General features: G+C 43.0%; 2 protein-coding genes across 4 annotated transcripts in view; one reads left to right on the top strand and one right to left on the bottom strand.

Moving 5' to 3' along the window:
- Positions 1-9509: 9509 nt before the first annotated feature.
- On the bottom strand, positions 9510-13135 carry LOC105738021. The gene has a single exon (XM_012498220.2). It carries the CDS (start codon positions 12835-12837, stop codon positions 12376-12378), a length of 462 nt encoding a protein of 153 aa, XP_012353674.1. The 5' UTR covers positions 12838-13135; the 3' UTR covers positions 9510-12375.
- Positions 11414-18502, top strand: part of FLRT2 (fibronectin leucine rich transmembrane protein 2) — a 99313-nt gene continuing 92224 nt past the window's right edge. Inside the window, exon 1 of one of the 3 annotated variants that reach the window (XM_004091857.3) lies at positions 11414-11919. The gene's annotated coding sequence lies outside the window, so the exon portion shown is untranslated. Of the gene's footprint in view, positions 11920-15298; positions 15372-18502 lie in introns of those variants that run through there. The other 2 variants (XM_012498219.2, XM_030802442.1) reach the window with 2 other exon arrangements.

Below are 18502 nucleotides of genomic sequence, written 5' to 3'. Positions count from 1 at the left end.
CAGGTATAGGCATAGGAAATACATGCTTTATTTTCCATGAACACATTTTACAGATGGTGACCCATTGTCAGCATATCCTATATCTTAACTAGTTTATCCGTAGTTGGTAATGAATTGTCTCAGATACAGCTGTATGCCTTTTCCATATGTATGAATATCATCCTGTGAGACATATGAAGTTTTCTTTCTTTTTTTTTTTCCTTGAGACAGAATCTCGCTCTGTCACCCAGGCTGGAGTACAGTGGTGCAATCTCGGCTCACTGAAACCTCTGCCTCCCGGGTTCAAGCGATTCTCCTGCCTCAGCCTCTGGAATAGCTGGGATTACAGGCTCACACCACCACATCCACTAATTTTTGTATTTTTAGTAGAGATGGGGTTTCACCATATTTGTCAGGCTGGTCTCGAACTCCTGACCTCAGGTGATCCACCCGCCTCAGCCTCCCAAAATGCTGGATTTACAGGTATGACCCAACACGCCTGGCCTGAAGTTTTTTATGTTACCTAAATGGAAGGAAGACAGCTTGCCTATCACATTAACTCCATTTGCCTCATTAGACCAATCCCTAACCACTGTAACCATCGCTTTACCTGAAGTAAAATGAATGGAGGGGTTCACAGGCAAGAAAAGCAGCCAGGAAATTAATGTTTTAATTCAGCTTAGAGTATCTGGCCCTCCCAAAACAACTTGGAAATTGGGACTGAATATAGTCTTCTTCAAAAGTATTGTAAAAGTAATTATATTGAAATATACTTTTATATGTTCTGTACAAATTTCACCCACACAATTTTTTAAGTGGTCTTGTTAGCATTAATCCTGTTGGAATCTTTGCTTGTATAACTACAAAACGAAAGTATACTCCAACTAATAGATGTGCTTTAAAACATTTCTAGGAAGGAAAATATGAATAGAATATCAGAAAATAAATAATAAAACATTCACAAATGAAAGAATTTTAGAGGGTTTGGAAAGCTAAGTGTAACCAAAATATAAAAAGGAACCTTATGTAAATGCGTCCTAGTGAATAAAGAGTGTACTCTGACCATGGTCCCAAAGGTGGTCTGGCTTCTGGCTTGTCTCAAAGTAGCCTCTTCCTACATAAAAGACTTTGCCAATAGAATTTATGAATCCCCTAGAAATAACATTTGCCTTTTAATCTTAAAATATCCATGGAAAGAATTGTCAGCATTCTTTTCTAACTATAACTTTATAGCATTGGTTTCTAAAGGCAAATAAATGTGGAATATTATCTGAGTCACATAAACGACTTGACTTACCCCAAGAAAGGAAAGCCCTCCTACTGTTCTTAGTGGTTATGTGACGGGGACAAACCATGTTTGAACTGTTTGAATACATATCCCCTTACTTCTGCCTGGTGGGATTCATAGTCACCCACTAGGCAGGGTTAACTAATGACTGAAATGAAATCCCGTCATTTAAAGAAATCTCAAAGGCTTCCTGGAGTTAGGCTGGAAAGATGTCACTAAGAGAAGGGCCGTACTTTATGCTTTTGCAATGTTTACAGAACCTGTAACACAATGGAGCATGATTAATGAGACTCTTCAAACTCTAGCACAAGCATAGGACTTTGTACTTGTCATGTCTAAAGATCAGCCTTTATCACCCCATAACATAAGAAATGTAAACCAGAACCTAATCATTTCCTAAAGGAGTTACCTTGGCTTTTATTCTCAAGTAAACTTAGGGGTTAAAGAGGAGACGTTCTCATTTTTTAATAAGAATGGCACCTTTGCTTTTCCCTTAAATGTTTTTACATTTATCATTTTATGCTATACTTACAAAACGATGTAAAGCATGTTTGCCAGAAATTATTATCACCTGTGACAGATGAGACATCTGGGGCATAAGGAGATTAAGTGACTTTCCTAAATACCCAGCTAGTTTGAAGCATATTTGATACCAAAACTCAGCCTGATTCTATTCCAAATAGACTGCAACATGCTATTATGCTTAAACACACCCTATAAGAAATTAGCAAAAGAACCTGGGCAATTAGCAAATTTTCTTAGTATCTTTGAATCTACTTTCTATTCTTTTCCTAAAGTCTGAGTAATGTAAAGGATTTTTAAAAAGATAATTTATATCCACAATAAAGTATTTTCCATTGTGTTAATTCAAGGAGTTGATCTCAAAACCTTCAGCATTGTGTTTTTCTGTCCATTCAAAGCTCACACCTCATTAAACGTGCTCACCCTCATCTCTCTTCCATTCGGGATACCGTTGTAAATGGGTGATGGATGGCTCACAGGTTCAGTAGATCCAGTAACAATTCTAACCTCCTTCATTCTATCAACAGTTTCCTGAGGCCTGACAAACAAGATCTTCCTGCCTGTAAAAAGTCTATTTAAGAGCATACAAACTCAATTTTACAACATCTTGTGGGCAAACTTCCATTTGAGAAAAATAAACTCAGAATACCAGCTAGGGTCCGTTTTCAACTGAGAGCAACTATGTCAGTTGTCCTGAAGCTTCTCGTGTCAGAATCACACATCAGTGCTTTGGTTCCCTTTATATTGTTGAAAGAGATGTGGATTATTCATGCTAGAAAAGCATGATAACCGTCAACCCAAATGTAATAGACATGATATGACCCTATTCAGTTTTCTTCTTTTTTCCTTTTCTATTTTGGTTACTTTTTTTCAGGTAATCTTCCCAGTAAAATGACATGTTTGTCTATTCCAGATATTACAGTGGAAACCATGGAGAAACACTTTTGGTGGTTGTGCTTATTTATTTTCTCGTCGCTCACAGCTCTGGAGCTGTCATCATTTGAGAGAAGAAAGAGCCTTTATCTGAGTTCCTTGATGGACAAGATGTTGTCTTTACTTGTTTCCCCCCTTTGGCAACTGATACTGTGTCTGACTTTCTTCTTAACCCATCTGTCTTATGCTTTCTTATTTTGCCAGAGAAAAGAAAAATTTGACGTCCTCACAAAATGGTATTTATATTGCCCTAACTGGACAGAGTAAAAAACACATGACTGATGAATATCTGAAGGAATTAAACCATTCCTGAATATGTTAAAATGCTTCTTAACTATATTATGAAAGATAGATTTTTATTAATAAACAATCATGTTAACTTGGGCCATAGTAAACAAACATACCATGGGTTGTAAAAATAGAAGAATCTTTTGGCAGAAGAGCCTGGTGAGCAGAGAACTAATACAAATACAGAAAATTTATTTACTCTTGGTGATTCATAAACTTTTAAAAAATGTTAACTTTTTTAAAAAAGAAAATAGAGTAAAAGAGATATGTCACTTTGTATTTTGCTTATTTTATATCTAAATTTTACAGATCAAAAAGTGTATTTAATTAGATTGGAAATTACCTGCTGTTTTGAAAAGTTAGGGAGCTACAGGAAAAATTGTTTAGACTTGCGTATTTGTTTACTATTTCTGATACATTTCATATTCTTTATTTATCCTCTTAAGATAATTCAAGTCCTATTTATTGATGATGTATGAGGATCTAACAAGAATTTGACCAAGATATAGGTATTGACCTCTTCCTTCCTAGCTTTTTAAAAAACACTTTTATTTAGATATATTTTGCATATCATATAATTTGTTCTTTTTGTGCGTGCATCTCTCCATACATCTTTTTAGTAATTTTTTTTTGATGGAGTCTCACTCTGTCACCTAGGCTGGAGTGCAGTGGCACAATCTCAGCTCACTGTAGCCTCCACCTCGTGGGTTCAAGTGATTCTCCTGCCTCAGCCTCCTGAGTAGCTGGGATTACAGATACATGCCACCATGCCCAGATAATTTTTGTATTTTTAGTAGGAAGGGGTCTCACCATGTAGGCCAGGCTGGTCTCGAACTCCTGACCTCAGGTGATCCACCCACCTTGGCCTCCCAAAGTGCTGGGATTACAGAAGTGAGCCATCGTGCCCAGCCTCTTCTTAGTAAATTTACTAAGTTATGCATCCATCATCATGAATCAATTTTAGAACCTTTTCATCACAGCATTATGATCCCACATGCGTATTTACTGTTAACCCCTATTCCCTCTTCTCTCCCCCAAATCCCTCTCCTCTGGCAACCAATAATCTGCCTCCTGTCTCCATAGCTTTGACTTTTCTATGGATTTCTATAAATTAAATCATATAATATGTGATCTCTTGTGTACATCTTCTTTCATCCAACATAATGTTTTTGAGGTCCTTCCACGTTACAGCATGTATGCAGAGTTTGTTCGTTTTGTTTGCCAAATAGTATTCCATCATAGGATACGCCACATTTTGTTTATCTATACACCAGTTGAAGAACATTTAGGTAGTTTCCAATTCTTGACTATTATGAATAACGATACTAGGAACATTCATGTGAAACTATTTGTGTGAACCTGTTTTCATTTCTCTTGAGTAGACATCTAAGAGTGGAATTGCTGGGTTATATGGTAAATTTATGTTTTAACTTTTAAAGAAACTATCATGTCAAACTTTTTTCCAAAATAGCTGCACTGTTTGACATTCCCATCAGGAATGATTGAGGGGTCCAATTTCTCTACTTTCTTGCCAGGTCTTGTTTATTGTCTTTCTTATTATATCCTTTCTAATGGGTAGGAGTGGCATCTCATTGTGGTTTTGGTTTGCATTTCTTTAATGATGCTGAAGCCCCTTTAGCTATTATAGGCTTACTTCTGTAATTTTTAAAGCCTCATGCTTAAGACAGACCTATGAAGAAGACATTGTCACTTTATGGGATCTGGCTTTTAGTTCAGAGATATTTAAAATGTTTTGAAAGTACTTTTGGTTTTATCCATAATGACAAGAACAAATTTTCTTGCTGATGAGAGAATAAGATGCACAGTAGGTCACTGGGCTGAACTCCGGACAGGTTTCTCAAGACCTAGCATTCACTACTAGCTACCTCACTGTAACCTTGGATAAGGAGCTGACACTTAACTCATAATAGCATGTCATGGAGGGTGTGGGGTGGCAGGCCTTCAGATAAAATGATTCATTTAGGAATGCTCTGAGGGATAAAGGCTCTACAAATAGAGGCATTTTAATGCCTACTGCTTAACTTTCTATCAACCCTGATCTACAATCCATGTTCTTGTATCTACTGAATTTAATAATAATCTAACACTATATTATTTATAAGGCATTAAAGGAAAAGGAAGAAGGAATTCCAGTATATAAACATGAAAATGCAGCAGAATCACTAGAAGGAAAAATAAAAAAATAATTCAAAAACTGAACAATGCTGACCTTTCTGTGGTTTGATATTGTGCTTGGGATTGACTAGACAGACATCTCTTCAAAATATCAAGGAAAATGAGAAGGACTTTCAAAATCAAGCTCTTTGTCATAGAAAAGAGCCCCTAAGCCATTGTCGACCTACAAAACAGGTGGTTGGTCCAGACTAGCTCTTCTGTGTTTAGGAAGAATTTAACTCCTTTCTCTATATGATTAATAAAAAGCAAACATCTAATACTAATAAACTCACTTGTATTCATGGTAAGTGATTGTCCAGCCTATTTATAAAGTATTGTACTAAAGGAAACTTTCAAAGGTAAGACAGAGACAGAGAAACAGGCACTATTTGTGAGGAACTGTTTCTTTAACTTTCTTATCAAGTTTTAGTGTTAATTTTATTTTTCAAAGATGTTTTATGTGGAGAAAAAGGAAACATAAAATCCAAGTGTTCCAACCATGTGAGTAAATGAGATGACTAAATCCAGAAAACTCAAGCACTAAAATGATTCAAGAATAAAATTAAAAAGCAAAATAAAAGACTTACTTGAAAAACTTTACAGTTACCTCTATTAGCTAAGAAAAAGAAGGGTGAAAGAAAATTGGCTGAGCAATTATATGAATTTTTAAATAATACATGTAGTGAAAAGGCAAGCTCAGAATTCTCTGGTTTGAGGAAATTTATTTCTAGGGTAGGTCAAGTTTATTTCTAGGGTAGCAAATGGTGGCACCTGAAAGCACTGCAGAATTAAGTGTGCAGGAACTAAGCAGCTCTACACCTTTGAAGCTCTCAGAGGTTATATTGAACAAGGGTACCAACAAAGCAGGAAGTAGCAATGCAATTAAAACTCCATGAAGCGGCTGAAGGTTAGATGGACTAAAATATATCTCACACTAAATTGTGTTCACATTAAGTATATAAATTAGGGTTATATAATTTATATTATCTAATTATATAAATTATATATATATATATTATATAAACACATTAATTATATAAATAATGACAGCTTATTCTTATTTTGAGCTTTGAAACACCTCACTTTACTTGATCTTTTCATGCCTACCCTGAAAGATGATCTTTATTATACTTTTTTTATTTGATAGAAGGGATGCTGAGGCTCAGAGCAGTTACGTGATTTCCCTGGTAAGATGGAGACATGAAGTAAGATCTTCCAAGACCAAGCTTAGAGCTCTTTCTAACTGCATAAAGTTGAGTGCAAATATTCATTTTTTTCTGTGAATAAGCACTCTTGAAAATTGCCCCTGTCCTTCCAAAGAAGGCAATTTTATTTCTAGCATGTTGATAGATAATGAGAGAAAGTACACATTAATTTTAATTCAGATTCTCATTTACATGTTTGATTAAGTGTGTTTTCCCGGATTAAAACATCACTTCCCTGTTTATCAGAACTCTAGTTAGTTATAGGTAGACTCGGTAACATTTCGTACAATGGTAGCATCTAGGTTTGAATAAGCCCCTAGGTATATCTTTTATCTCTTTGTATGCCCTTCTTAAAAAGGTGTTACCTTCACTTATTCCTCCCAGTGCAGTTGGAGAATGTCTGTATCAAGTTTTTGCCAGCTTCCCTGTGGAACAGAGAGCAACTGCTTAACAAATGGCAGGTTTATGTAAGAGGAAATCTCCATGGTTTAACGTGCTTTTGTTTCCTGCTAGTATGTACCTTCTGTTTTTGTTCACGCATAATCATCTTGTAACCTGCACAGAAAGGCAAAGAAACCACGGCTTGAGGAAATGGATATTCAAGCGATTACTTCCACTCTGATTTTCCAATTCTTGGCTCAAAGGACTTTCCTTGAGACTGGGGACTCCAGTAGCTGGGGCTGCTGTATGCAGAAGGCTGGATATAAAATAATGCTACGAAGTCCCTGGTAAAATCAGTACATTGTCAAAAGAGCCTCATCATCATTTGAATGAGGACTTTTCTCTAGAGAGAACCTGTTTCAGGGCACAAAAGTACTTTGCATATATCTAAATTGTTATATTTCCCTAAAGAGAGGATAATTATTTTTCTATGGGTCTCCTCTAGACTTTGAGGTTTAACAGATAGGGACTGAATCTATTCATCCAGGGCCTGCTACATGTTTTGTGTTTTCTATAGATGTGTTGTTGGATAAATGGATGAGCCATTTACTATAGAGTAGTGTTTCAAAATCAGAAGGGTATGCATTTCAATGTCACAGATTCACGTGAATCAAGTCACACTCACTAAAGGATGTCATAGATTGAGTATTTTATACTCATAAGAGAAAAGAAAATCCACTTCTCCATAGTGTGGTAGACATGGGTTTCCTTACACTGGTCCACGCCTTGGAGAAAAAGATGCTCTCTACCTGACAGAGGAGCTTATTTGTGAACTCAGCAACCATGTTTTTAACATCAATCAGGTGAAAGTTCTATACTGGAAACTAAGAGAATAGAAAAGTGAAACCAACTTAATTCTTGGAGTCAATAAGATCTAGACACGAGATTAAATATGTAGATTGCTAATATTACTTTAAGGGAGAATGAAATGAGTACCATAATGGTGGAAAAATGTAAGAGGGAAGTTTAGGATGTAATAGATATTATCTTTTCATAGAGAAGTTGGAGTTTTGAACCATCCAGAAATGTGGCAATGGGACTGGAAGAAAGGGAGAATTAAAAAAAAAAAAAACTTTACCAAGATTTGGAGAATGACTGGGTTTGGGAATTGTAAAACACAGACTAACTGAAAGTTGCTTCAAAATATGTAGCCAGAGGAGATTGTTGAGCACTTTCCTTTTTCCTTTTTCTTTTCTTTTTTTTTTGAGACAGAGTCTCGCCCTGTTGCCCAGGAGAGAGTGCAATGGCACGATCTCAGCTCACTGCAACCTCTGCCTCCTGGGTTCAAGCAATTATCCTGCCTCAGCCTCCAGAGTAGCTGGGATTACAGGTGCACATAATCATGCCCGGCTAATTTTTTGTATCTTTAGTAGAGACAGGATTTCACCAGGCTGGTCTCAAACTCCTGACTTCGTGATCCACCCACCCCGGCCTTCCAAAGTGCTGGGATTACAGGCATGAGCCACCGCACTCGGCCTGTTCAGCACTTTCCTAAGGAAATACAGGAGGACTTCTCTAAACTGCATACAGGAAAAATTTCGTGAGAGATTATTCCTGAGTAAATTCGATATTTGAGATGTTTACAAGTCATAAATGCTTATTTTGCTCATTTAAAAATTCTAAATTCATGAGGGTGGGCCAGATTTAGTGACTCACTTTCAAAGAACAGAGTATTGAAAGGGCAAATAACTTTATAGTAGAGAACCCTGGTATGAAATATCGTGGAGAATGTTAATGTCATCAGTGGCATCATGCTGATATCATGTGCCAGCTGACAAGATGTGACCAGTAAGGCATTCCACCTCTGATACTTTTTACCAAGAACTATAGCTAGAGTCTAATCATGAGAAAACTTTAGATGAACGAAAAGTGATAGATATCCTACAAAATACCTGACAATCACTTCTCAAAACTTACAGGATCATACAAAACAAGAAAAGACTGAAGAACTATACAGAATACAAGAGATAGGATATTTAAAGGCATTGTGGTATCCTAGGTGAGATCCTGAAATAGGAAAAAGACTTAGTGGAAAAACTGATGAAATATGAATAAAGTTTAAGGTTTAGTTAATAGCAATGTAGCTGGTTTCTTAGTTTTGATAAATGTTCTAAGGTAATGTAAGATGATAACATCGGGGAAACTGACAATGTTTACACTAATATAATTTGTCAATATTTTGAAGGCTGATATGGTGTGATGTAATGATAATATCATCAGTAGTAACAACAAGTCAAATTTCTAAAGCACTTTCACATATGCTGACTCATGGTGGGACAATGTTATAAGGCTGGCAGAAGAGGGATTTTTTTAGTGTCCATTTTATAAATGAAGAGGCACCTCAGAGTTGAATTTACCCAAGATCAAAACTGAGCTGAAATCATGATCTTATTATACTGTTTTATTTTTACTTTCACAAAGTATTAGAAAAGAAAGGCCAATGTACATATGTGTGTATAGATGGGGAATGATATAAGAAACATGGGGGTGGGGGATTAAAGAATTTGAGATGACAATCAATTTCAATTGAAAGGAAAACTATTGAGGACTGAAGTCTTAAGAATAGTGGGCTGACCCTCTGTTTTTTGAAGCTTGCAGATTTACTTTTTGTTTTTCTTTCACCCACTTCTCTTATAGATCAGTGTTTCCTAATAAAAATAAAGTAACCTAATTGTTATAGTTTTGTAAGTCTGCAAAATTATTGCTCTTTGGAGTCCCTGAGCCACATTTCCTATTCGTTTGCTTCCTCTGGCCCCATCATCACACATTTCTAAAGCTGACTCATAGGTCATGTGCATAAGAAATTGGTTACAACGATTCTGCTTGTACTTTGGCGTGATATTTTTCCTTACTTAATTTTCCTTGTCCTGATTACAATAGCTGCAACCAATAGCTTTTAATAGGTGGCACATACTCATAACATGGTTTGCTCATGGTTTAGAAACAGCAATAATTTAAAATATGAATTCTGTACATCTGCAACAACCCCCTCCCCCATTTTCAATCTCATTCATTTTCTAGCAGCATAAATCAGAAAGCAAAACCTTTGTTGCTTTAAAGATCCTGCTTTGCCTTTTTAAAATGTGTTCTTAAAGATGAAATAATTATGCTGCTTTCTTGGATCAAGATTTCAAAGGAAGAACCTCCTGCGGATACTTATGTACACTTACATACGAAAATGGATGTTTAAATGCAGGTAGATGAGTATTTGTTCTAAAATGTGATCTTCCTTGTTGATGCTGGAGCTTGAGGAGCTATCCCTATGCTCTGCTGCCACCTTGGAAACTCAGAAGGATTTACAACAGAGTTCTGCACAGGGGAAGCTGGAAGCAGCATCCCCACAGCCTCTTCTGGGGCTGGCAAGGCTCAGAGAGGCATTTGAAATGGCTATTATTGACACCCATAGACTTGGGTATGTTTCAGAGAGAAATTATAACATCTATCTCATGGGAAAACACACTTTCTCCGTTTTTAAATAACTCCGTTTCAGCAAGATCCATGTGTGTAGCCTCTGAATGCTCTATAAAGGCTCCATATTTCTTTCTTTCTTTCCTCAGTCCGGAATGGAGACAGAAGAAGGATTCAGTTGAAGATGTCCGTGTGTGGATCTCAGTTTGCGCTCTGAGCGACGTCCTGGCTCATTTGGGCGTAACGGTGACAGCAGAGGCGCTCTGCTGACAGTTTTTTCTTGTCTGAGCTTCCATTCCGCATTCACAATATGACTCGCCTTCCACTCCAGTTAACTTCTTGGAAGTCCAGAGCACTTAGTCAAAGCTGTTTACAAAACGCAAAGCATCTGGGCGGCCAAAGCAGAGGCTCCTGTATTCTCTATCTAACCGCCTCCAAAAAAGCTGGGAAATTTCGCGGATCAAAACGTAGGCGCTTAAAGCTGACCCGCTGCTGTCAATGTTGGGACTTAGATACATTTTCGCATCGTCATTCTTGTGTGTGTTTCCCGTTTATTCCATTCTAAGGCTCAGGCTCGCGCTGTCTCTCTCGCGCGCGCTCTCCCCTCCCTCTCCATTTCCCATTCACACAACAAACTCCGTCCTCCGCACCCTTATCTTCCGGTGTCTTCTTAGTTATGTGAATGTGTGTCATTAGGCTTACTTGGACACTGGATGGGTGAGTGGGAGGCAGCTTTTCTTGCGGTTTCATTTACACTCGGCATGGGTGGGTGGGTGCCCTCCACAATTCGTCTCGCATACGGAACACAGTAAAAATCTGTAGCTAGAACGAGTGAAGAATTGCGAATCTTTAAAGCGCAGCTAGGACAGGAAATAATACAGGGTTGGGGGATGTGGACGGGGGCGGAGAGCAGAGAAGTAAAGGAATAAAACCAACTTCACTGGCAACTTCAATAAATCCGGTAACTGGAGGCAAAAAATAGACTCCGAGGGCTGGGTCTTGTCCGGATGAAACGCTAGGGCTCCTTCCCATCCTTGAATCTGGGCGCTGGAAGCCAGCCACGGGCGTCTTGCCACGCGAGTGCCCCTAGACAGCAACACACCCACTGGAAACGCACGTGAACAAAGCTCTCGCCCCCGGGAGCCGCTGCCTGCGGTTTCCTAGTCGATCCCAACTTCTCTAGGGAGTGTCAGGCGCACACAGGGTTAAGTTAGTTCCCTCCCTGGTAGGAGGGAGAGGAGGAGGAGGGGAAAAGCAGCATACTGTCTCAGGCTGGGTACCTTGTAGTTAGTTGTACGTTCGAAACCTGTCGCCGTCACTTGGGCGTTTGGTGTTATCCATTGTCACCGCGGAGGAACGAGCGCTCGAGATAACATCAGTGCCCGCAAATCTCCGCGCCAAGGCGCTGCGCTACTCCCTTCCGAGGTGCGCCTCTGGTCTTTCGTCCCGCGTGCCCAGCAGCGGCGAGGCGGCATCTCCGCTCCCGCCGCCGTGTCCACCGAGCCCTGGGATCAGGGTGGCAGTTCTCAACGATGGGCAGGAGGGACCTCGGCGGCGACCCCTAAAACAATACCATGCCCCGGGAGCCCCGCCGCTGCCGCGCCAGCGTCTTCCCTTTCCACCTCCCTGACCCTGTCGGATTCGGATGAGCCCATTGCGAGGAGAAGACGCAGCCGTCAGGTAAAAGGGGGCTGCGGTGCCAGGTGAAGTTTCCAGTAACCTGCCGAGCTGCTGCTAAGCTGGCACCACGCTGTCTCTTCGGGGGATTTTTTTTTTTGAAAGAGCTGGGGGTGGTCATCTTAAGTGGGGTGTTCTAGGCTTTGTCTTTCACCTGGAGAGAAAATAGGCAGCTTAGCTCTCTCTCGACTTTGGGGACATCTGTCTGCTGGTCGAATCCACCTCCTCTAAGGAGCTTCATGACTGAGTTCTGGGTCAAAACGCAAATTTTCTTGCCTGGTAGATGCATCGATGCTAAATTGGGGTTCTCAGTGCCCCTAACCTTGTCAGAGTTCAGTCTCCTACTTCCCTAGATTGAATCTCTTAACTTTCACCAGTAAGAACCCTCTCCCCTCCACAAGCTGTTGTTAATGTCACCAGCGTTATTATCAAGCTGTTATATCTAAAGACACCAGCCTGCTACCTGCCTGTAATCTGGGATCGATTAGCAGTTAAACAGATGCGGTGGATACTAATTCCTTTTCCTTGGAGTTGGTGGGGGCGGGGGGGGGGGCGGATGCTTTTTCCAAAACTAAGTCCCTTCCAGCCCTGCTTGTCCTCTTCGGGCTGGCGGGCACTGAGCTGGGGCCATCGCGCCTTTCTTGAGCGCCTGCGGAGGTGGCGAAGGCTCAGGGAGCACAGGAGACGGAATCGGGATCGAGTTCCTTGAGCCGCGTGCGTGGGACGCAGGGAGAGGGCGAATAACGCCCCCAGGCGCTGAATGCAGGGGCAAGGAGCCAGCGAGGGTGGCTGGAGCAGGGCCTTGCCAGCTGTTACCGAGTCTCTGCACAGGCTTGGGGCCTCCTGGAAAGATCCCTCCGCCGCGCTGACCAGTACCGGGCTCGCTCCCGCACTTTGAGGGCTGCCGCGGTCTTTCGTCATTTGTAATCAAGCCCAAGATCAAGGTTGCAAGTTGAGGTCGGGGTACTGACAACGGGAATGAAGCCATAGGGGAAGAGGATGACTGGGACGGGCTGGACCCATACTTGATACCCGGGAAACTCCTAGAGCGTGTGGTGCTCCTGCCAGCGGCAGTTACTGGTGGAGCTGAGGCCACCGCTACTGTCGTCGTTGGCGCTTTGCTTCGGAACCTCCCAGCAAGATGGCACTCACTGTCTGTTCCCTTCCGATTAGCACCCCCAGCCGCGCCCCCTCCTCCCCGGGATACGTATTAGTCACACACTGTGGGGAGATGGGCTATGTAAATATAAGTCAACGCGCTTTCCTAGCCACCTTTGCATAATGCAACAGGAACAGCGACCCGCGCGCACGAACCGGGTAGTGTGCGCGTGTGTGTGCGCGCGTGTGTGAGCGCGTGTGCCGGCGTGCGTCTCCGCGCGGCCGTGCGTCTGGGTGGATCCTTGCGTGGCTTGGGAGGCAAATCGGGCGTTTCTCTAAGTCGTCTTAACATGATTTAGGCTCTCAAATACGTGAAGGCGGTAGACACAACAGGGATGCGAAGGAAATAAAAAACAATTGAGGAAGTGGTGCCAAGTCACTCAGGCTTTGAACTGACGACGAGGAGAGCGGTCGCGCCTGGGGCGCCTCCGGAAATCATCCTCAGCCTGTGGCGGCCACCGCCCCAGTTAAACTCTTCTGCGGGGAGAGTTGAGCGGATCCCTGGGGGGTTGGTCCTGGGCTAGTTTTAAACTCTCCGGTTGCATCTCGCGTGGCCCCACCGACGGCGCGTCTCGGCGTAGCTCTTGGAGCGGGCTCGTTCTCCCTCTTCTGTTCAGATTCAGCCTCACCGGACTTGTTACAACATGACAGCAACTTACTGGAGGCAGGAGGAGCAGCACGAAATAAGATGAGAAAACCAAAAACATCTCCTCCTTCCTAAATAGAGACGTGCACCTAGTTTTTTGTTGTTGTTTGTTTGTTTGTTTTACATTACCCTTTAACCTTTGGAAAGAGATTGCAAAGTGGAAACGTTGCCTGTACAGAAATCAGGCTTCTTAGCTGTCAAGACCGTTTCCTAATCTCTAGGCTGAATCTCTCTTTGTCCGCTGCAATCTATGGGGAAATTTAACAACGCTCTTGCCAGAAGCAGTCAGGGTGAAGGAAGAAAGTGGGAGTGTTTAAATTAATGCTATTAAATTTTGGATTACTCCCCCAGTTAAAGTCATTTAAGGTGGTCCAGGATGAGGGAACTAGTGATGGGGTGAGGAGTGGAGGGCACATCACCAAGGTTGCCTGCATTTGAAATAACGCCATTTTGGTTGAGAGGTTTGCTGTATTTTACCCTCTAATCTCACATTTCGATCATTTCTCAGTGTCTAAGTAATAGATCCTCCCTCTTGGCAGTACACCATTAAGCAGGTATGGGGAAAATCTCCTTTCAGGGTTCAGATGGTGACATTATCCCTAAGGGCTGGTGGTAGGGACGGCATGTGCCGGGTAGATAGAGAGGTCAGGGTGGCATCTGCCGGGTTAGCTAGGCGCTCTGCAACTCTTTTCAGAGAGGACAGGGTTAAAAGCCAAGTCTGACTTTGCCTCTTGGAAATCGCTGGGTAGCAGCCGCGCCTCCCAAGCATTCTTTAAACCAGAAAAGTAGGAGGGACTCCGGGAGAGAGGGAGGGAATGAGGGAGGGAGAGAAAGAGGGCTCCAGGAGCGGAGCGCGCCAGAGCGCGAGGGACGGAGGGAGAGGAGGAGCGCGGGAGCTGCGGAGGCGATCCCGCGAATTCATTACTGTAAACATATCTGGGGGTGTCAGGAGGGGTGGGGGTGGGGGCCGCGGCGCCTACATTAGCCCGGCCGCGTCGGATTGAGGCAGTAGTGTGGTCTGAGCAGCCTCCAGACCTACGCCGGGAGGCGCAGCACTTGGAGCGAGCCCTGCGCCCGCCCCCGCGCAGCGCCGCACTCCGGTCTCCGAGCTGTCCGCACACACGCGTCGGAGGAGAGCCCGCCTAGCTCTCCCGCCGAGTCCCGGGATCCTCCAAATCCGAGGAGCTCCGGCGCCGCGGGGCAGCTTTCCGCCGCCTTCCTCGCTCACTGTACTTCTTTTGGGGTTCGTTGGCTTGGCGAAGCGGAGAGGGGGAGGCGGAGGAGGAGAGAAGGCGGGGGCCGCGGCGGCCGGAGCCAAGAGAAAGTGGCATGCCCGAACCCTGGAGGCGGAGGTGGCGGAGGACGGGGGAAGACGATGCCGCAGCTCCGTAGGGGACGCAGGCGAGAGCAAGCGAGGCGAGCTGGGCGCCCCGGCCCCGGCCCGCTGCGGGGAGGCGCGCGCCGCTCTGAGGCCCCGGCCTCCGCACACCCGCGCCCCGACGCTGCGGGCGACAGGGCTTGGCTCCAGCAACCGCCGCCGCCGCCGCCGCCGCCACCCGGAGGACCCAGCAAAAGTTTGGATCTGGGGGAGGGCGCGGCGCTGAGCGGGATTACCACCAGGGCTGGAAGGAGACCTCGAGAACCTTTGCAGGTAACGCGCGCCCCCAATCCTCTTCTTCCATGCCCCGCCGCTGCGCTCCCGCTTCCTCCCAGAGCCTTTCTTGGCCCTCGCGGGTCTGGCAGAAAGTAAGAACGAGGCGAAGTTTAAGATCCCGGGGATGAGCACCGAGCGCTGGCGGATCACTAGTCACGTTAGAGGGGCAGCTGTGCTGAGAGGCAAATCCCCTCAGGAGTGGATGAGAACCCTCAGCCCCAGCTGGTGCCTATCTTGTAGCTCTTTGGAAATTTGGAATGTGAATCCTGGGGCTTTTAGTGATTCAAATTCTTCAGTCCAGGGAAGTGGTTCATGGATTTCACTTACCTCACGCTCCCCCCTTCACACTCTTACCCGTTTAGCATTTTTTAAAAATGATTTGAGCCCACTCCCTATTCGCCTGCTTCGTTTAGCTGGACAGCAAATTTCAGGGGTGAAATATTGCAAGCAAAGCGGAAAAAATATCTTTTCCCTTTTTGACATTCCTGGAATCCTCCTTCCCTCCCTTCACCTTCTGGCATCATCAAATAGAAACTTTAGAAGTTACATTTTCATTCGGGGGTGAGGTGAAACGTGTTAGCTATTGGTGATGTGAATTTGCCACGACTGTCCGTATGTGTGTTTGTGTGTGTGCCTGTGTTTGGGGGAGGGGGTTAGTGGTGTTGCAGAGAGGCGGAATTTTTCTCGGTGGCCTGACGCGCAGTGGTCCTAAGGTAGTGAGTGGCCGCGTGTGCGCATTGAGGCGGCGGCAGCGGAGAGAAGACGGTCACGTTTCCCGAACGGCAGCCTTACTTAGGCTAAGAAAATAGCTGCAGCTCACTCCAAAAGCAAAAAGATTCCAGCCCCAACTCCCCGACGCCCCATTTCCCCCAACTGCGTTTTTAGTTTCAAAGAGGCTCAGCGTTTGCTGCTGCTGTCTTTATTGTGATCATTATTTATTCGCCTGGAAACTCATCCTATCTTCTCCTGTGAATGGGAATCAGTCTTCAAGAGCTTTTGATTAATTTTAGTAAGAGAATTTCTTGTAGAGCTTACAGTTAGCTAACCAAGTGCAAGGCACAAATCCGTGTAAACGCTCGCTCAAGAGTGCAAGTGCTGATTACATTTCTTTACATGCTGCATTTGCTATGCAAAGCCTCTTCTAAATGGGAGCTATTGCTCCCCACTCAGCTGGGAGGCTCTTTAATCACACAGGGTTTCAGGGCGCTTTGGAGCATGTCCACTCGCTCACAGACTTACTGCTAAATTTATTATGTCTGACTTCTCACAACTAAAAGCTAATATGAAGGCTAGCTTCCATATCGGACCGATATTGTCTGTAGACTTAACCGGTATGACCTTAATAAATATCCAATGAAAAGCCCCACCTCCCCCCCCCCCAAAAAAAAACATTTCGAGGTAAATAGAATGCAGATTGGCATTTGTCCAGGGATATATTAGGTTGTTCAGTGTGAATGTAAAATTTTAGGTCCGTATTTAAAGTGTTAGAACTAGGTTCTTATTTGTTTTCATTACTGAACAACATGGGCCAGCTACTTATGACGGGCAGGCCACCAGCCACCATATTAGCAGAGAATCAATCTGTGGGTAATACGCATACCATGAAAAGTTGCTTCTTTCTCCACAGCGTTATTGCGCCTGAGAATACTACTTCTCTTCCTCCCCTCCTTGAAAGCCCGAAACAGGATAGGGTTAAACCATTTAGGGATTTTTAATAATCACTGAAGACAGTGCAACACCATACTGTCATGTTGAGTTGCAAGTATCTTTGACTGGAGGAGGTTGGAAGATGAAATTTCAAACATTTTCCATGTCTCTGCCAGTAGATACAAGAAATTGTAAAAAGAATTGGGCTAGCTGTACTGTAGCAGAACCTATTACAAACCTAGCATGGAAGGAATGCTGGGTTTTTTTTTGTTTTTTTTTTAAAGCCCATGTCTTAACACTTCAGTAGTTTCATTGCAGTTTTAGAAATTCCGGGGGATGCTTTTAGCACAAGAAAGTAGATTCCCAAATGACACCATGCTGGGCTACCCTGGAGTCCCCAAAGCAGTCCTGGCTTCTTCTGTATGTTAGATTGCAGATGATGTGATCATATACGGGTTTGACTTTGACCGGCTGGATCTAATTTGAACCTTCTCTGATGCCCGTTACATTTATATTCTGGCCTGCTGGAGAGTTTGATTTAGGATTTAGACAACTTTATATTTTCCCAGTTTGAAGCTGTGGTTTTAAGAAAGGCTCAAGTATGTTCAAGTCCAGAAGCTTTATTCTGTAGAGACCCAGTGTGAACATCTGATCTAGTTTGACTCTTGAGCTTTGTACTTTACAAGGAAGAATTCCTGCTTCTGGGATCTGAAGCGTCTGAAGTTAAAAAACAGCAAGGGTGCCGAGCGGCTTTTGGTTTTGCTGTCTGTTTAGAAGATTCAAAAAAGGTCAAGGTGATGTAATATTTGTATTTAGGTCAGACTTTTCTGGATAATCATCTTTTGATATCTTTAATTTCAATTCGAGTTCCTTTTTCACTAGATTACTTTAATAACTTCGTGGTTTCTGCTACAGTGATTCAAATTCAGTCCATTAGTGACCTCTATCTGTGAGAAGTGAATACTCATTGTTTTTTTTTTCCTTCTCATCAAAGTCTGAAGATGATGTCGGGGGGTGCTGGGGATGAATCCCAACAGTTCTGTAGTTCTTTCTGGATATTTCCGTTTACCTAATTTGATTTTTCTAATACAGAGTTCAATATGGATAATGACATTTAATTACAGTAATAAAAATGTTATGGTCTAATAGAGAGGCAACTAAATGGTTATTCCATATAGCACTGACAATGTGATCAACATAAATAAAACACCAGAGCTATCCACTGCCAATGAAGGGATTGTACAGTCAGGCTGACTGTTGTTTTGGGACTCACAATGCTGCTGAATGTAAGTGAAATTTTATTGCTCCTAAGTGCTTACATAACAGACGAGCTCAGAATATGTATGTGGTAACTAGACTTCATGGTAGCTGTGTGTATATGTCTTTAAATTCTGCTGTGCTTCTACTGTGAACTTATGGTACAGATCAAAGAGTGTGAGAAGAGTATTTATAAACAGATGGTCCTTTTAAGGAGACTTTAA

Source organism: Nomascus leucogenys, chromosome 22a (assembly GCF_006542625.1).
Source record: "Nomascus leucogenys isolate Asia chromosome 22a, Asia_NLE_v1, whole genome shotgun sequence".
Lineage (NCBI taxonomy): Eukaryota > Metazoa > Chordata > Mammalia > Primates > Hylobatidae > Nomascus > Nomascus leucogenys.
The sequence above is the reverse complement of the archived record's forward strand: the minus strand, read 5'-3'. Positions and strand labels throughout refer to the sequence as shown.

Bases quoted from the DNA above. Each gene is read 5' to 3' on its own strand.
- LOC105738021 (XM_012498220.2), bottom strand. From the start codon at position 12,837: ATGACGAAAGACCGCGGCAGCCCTCAAAGTGCGGGAGCGAGCCCGGTA.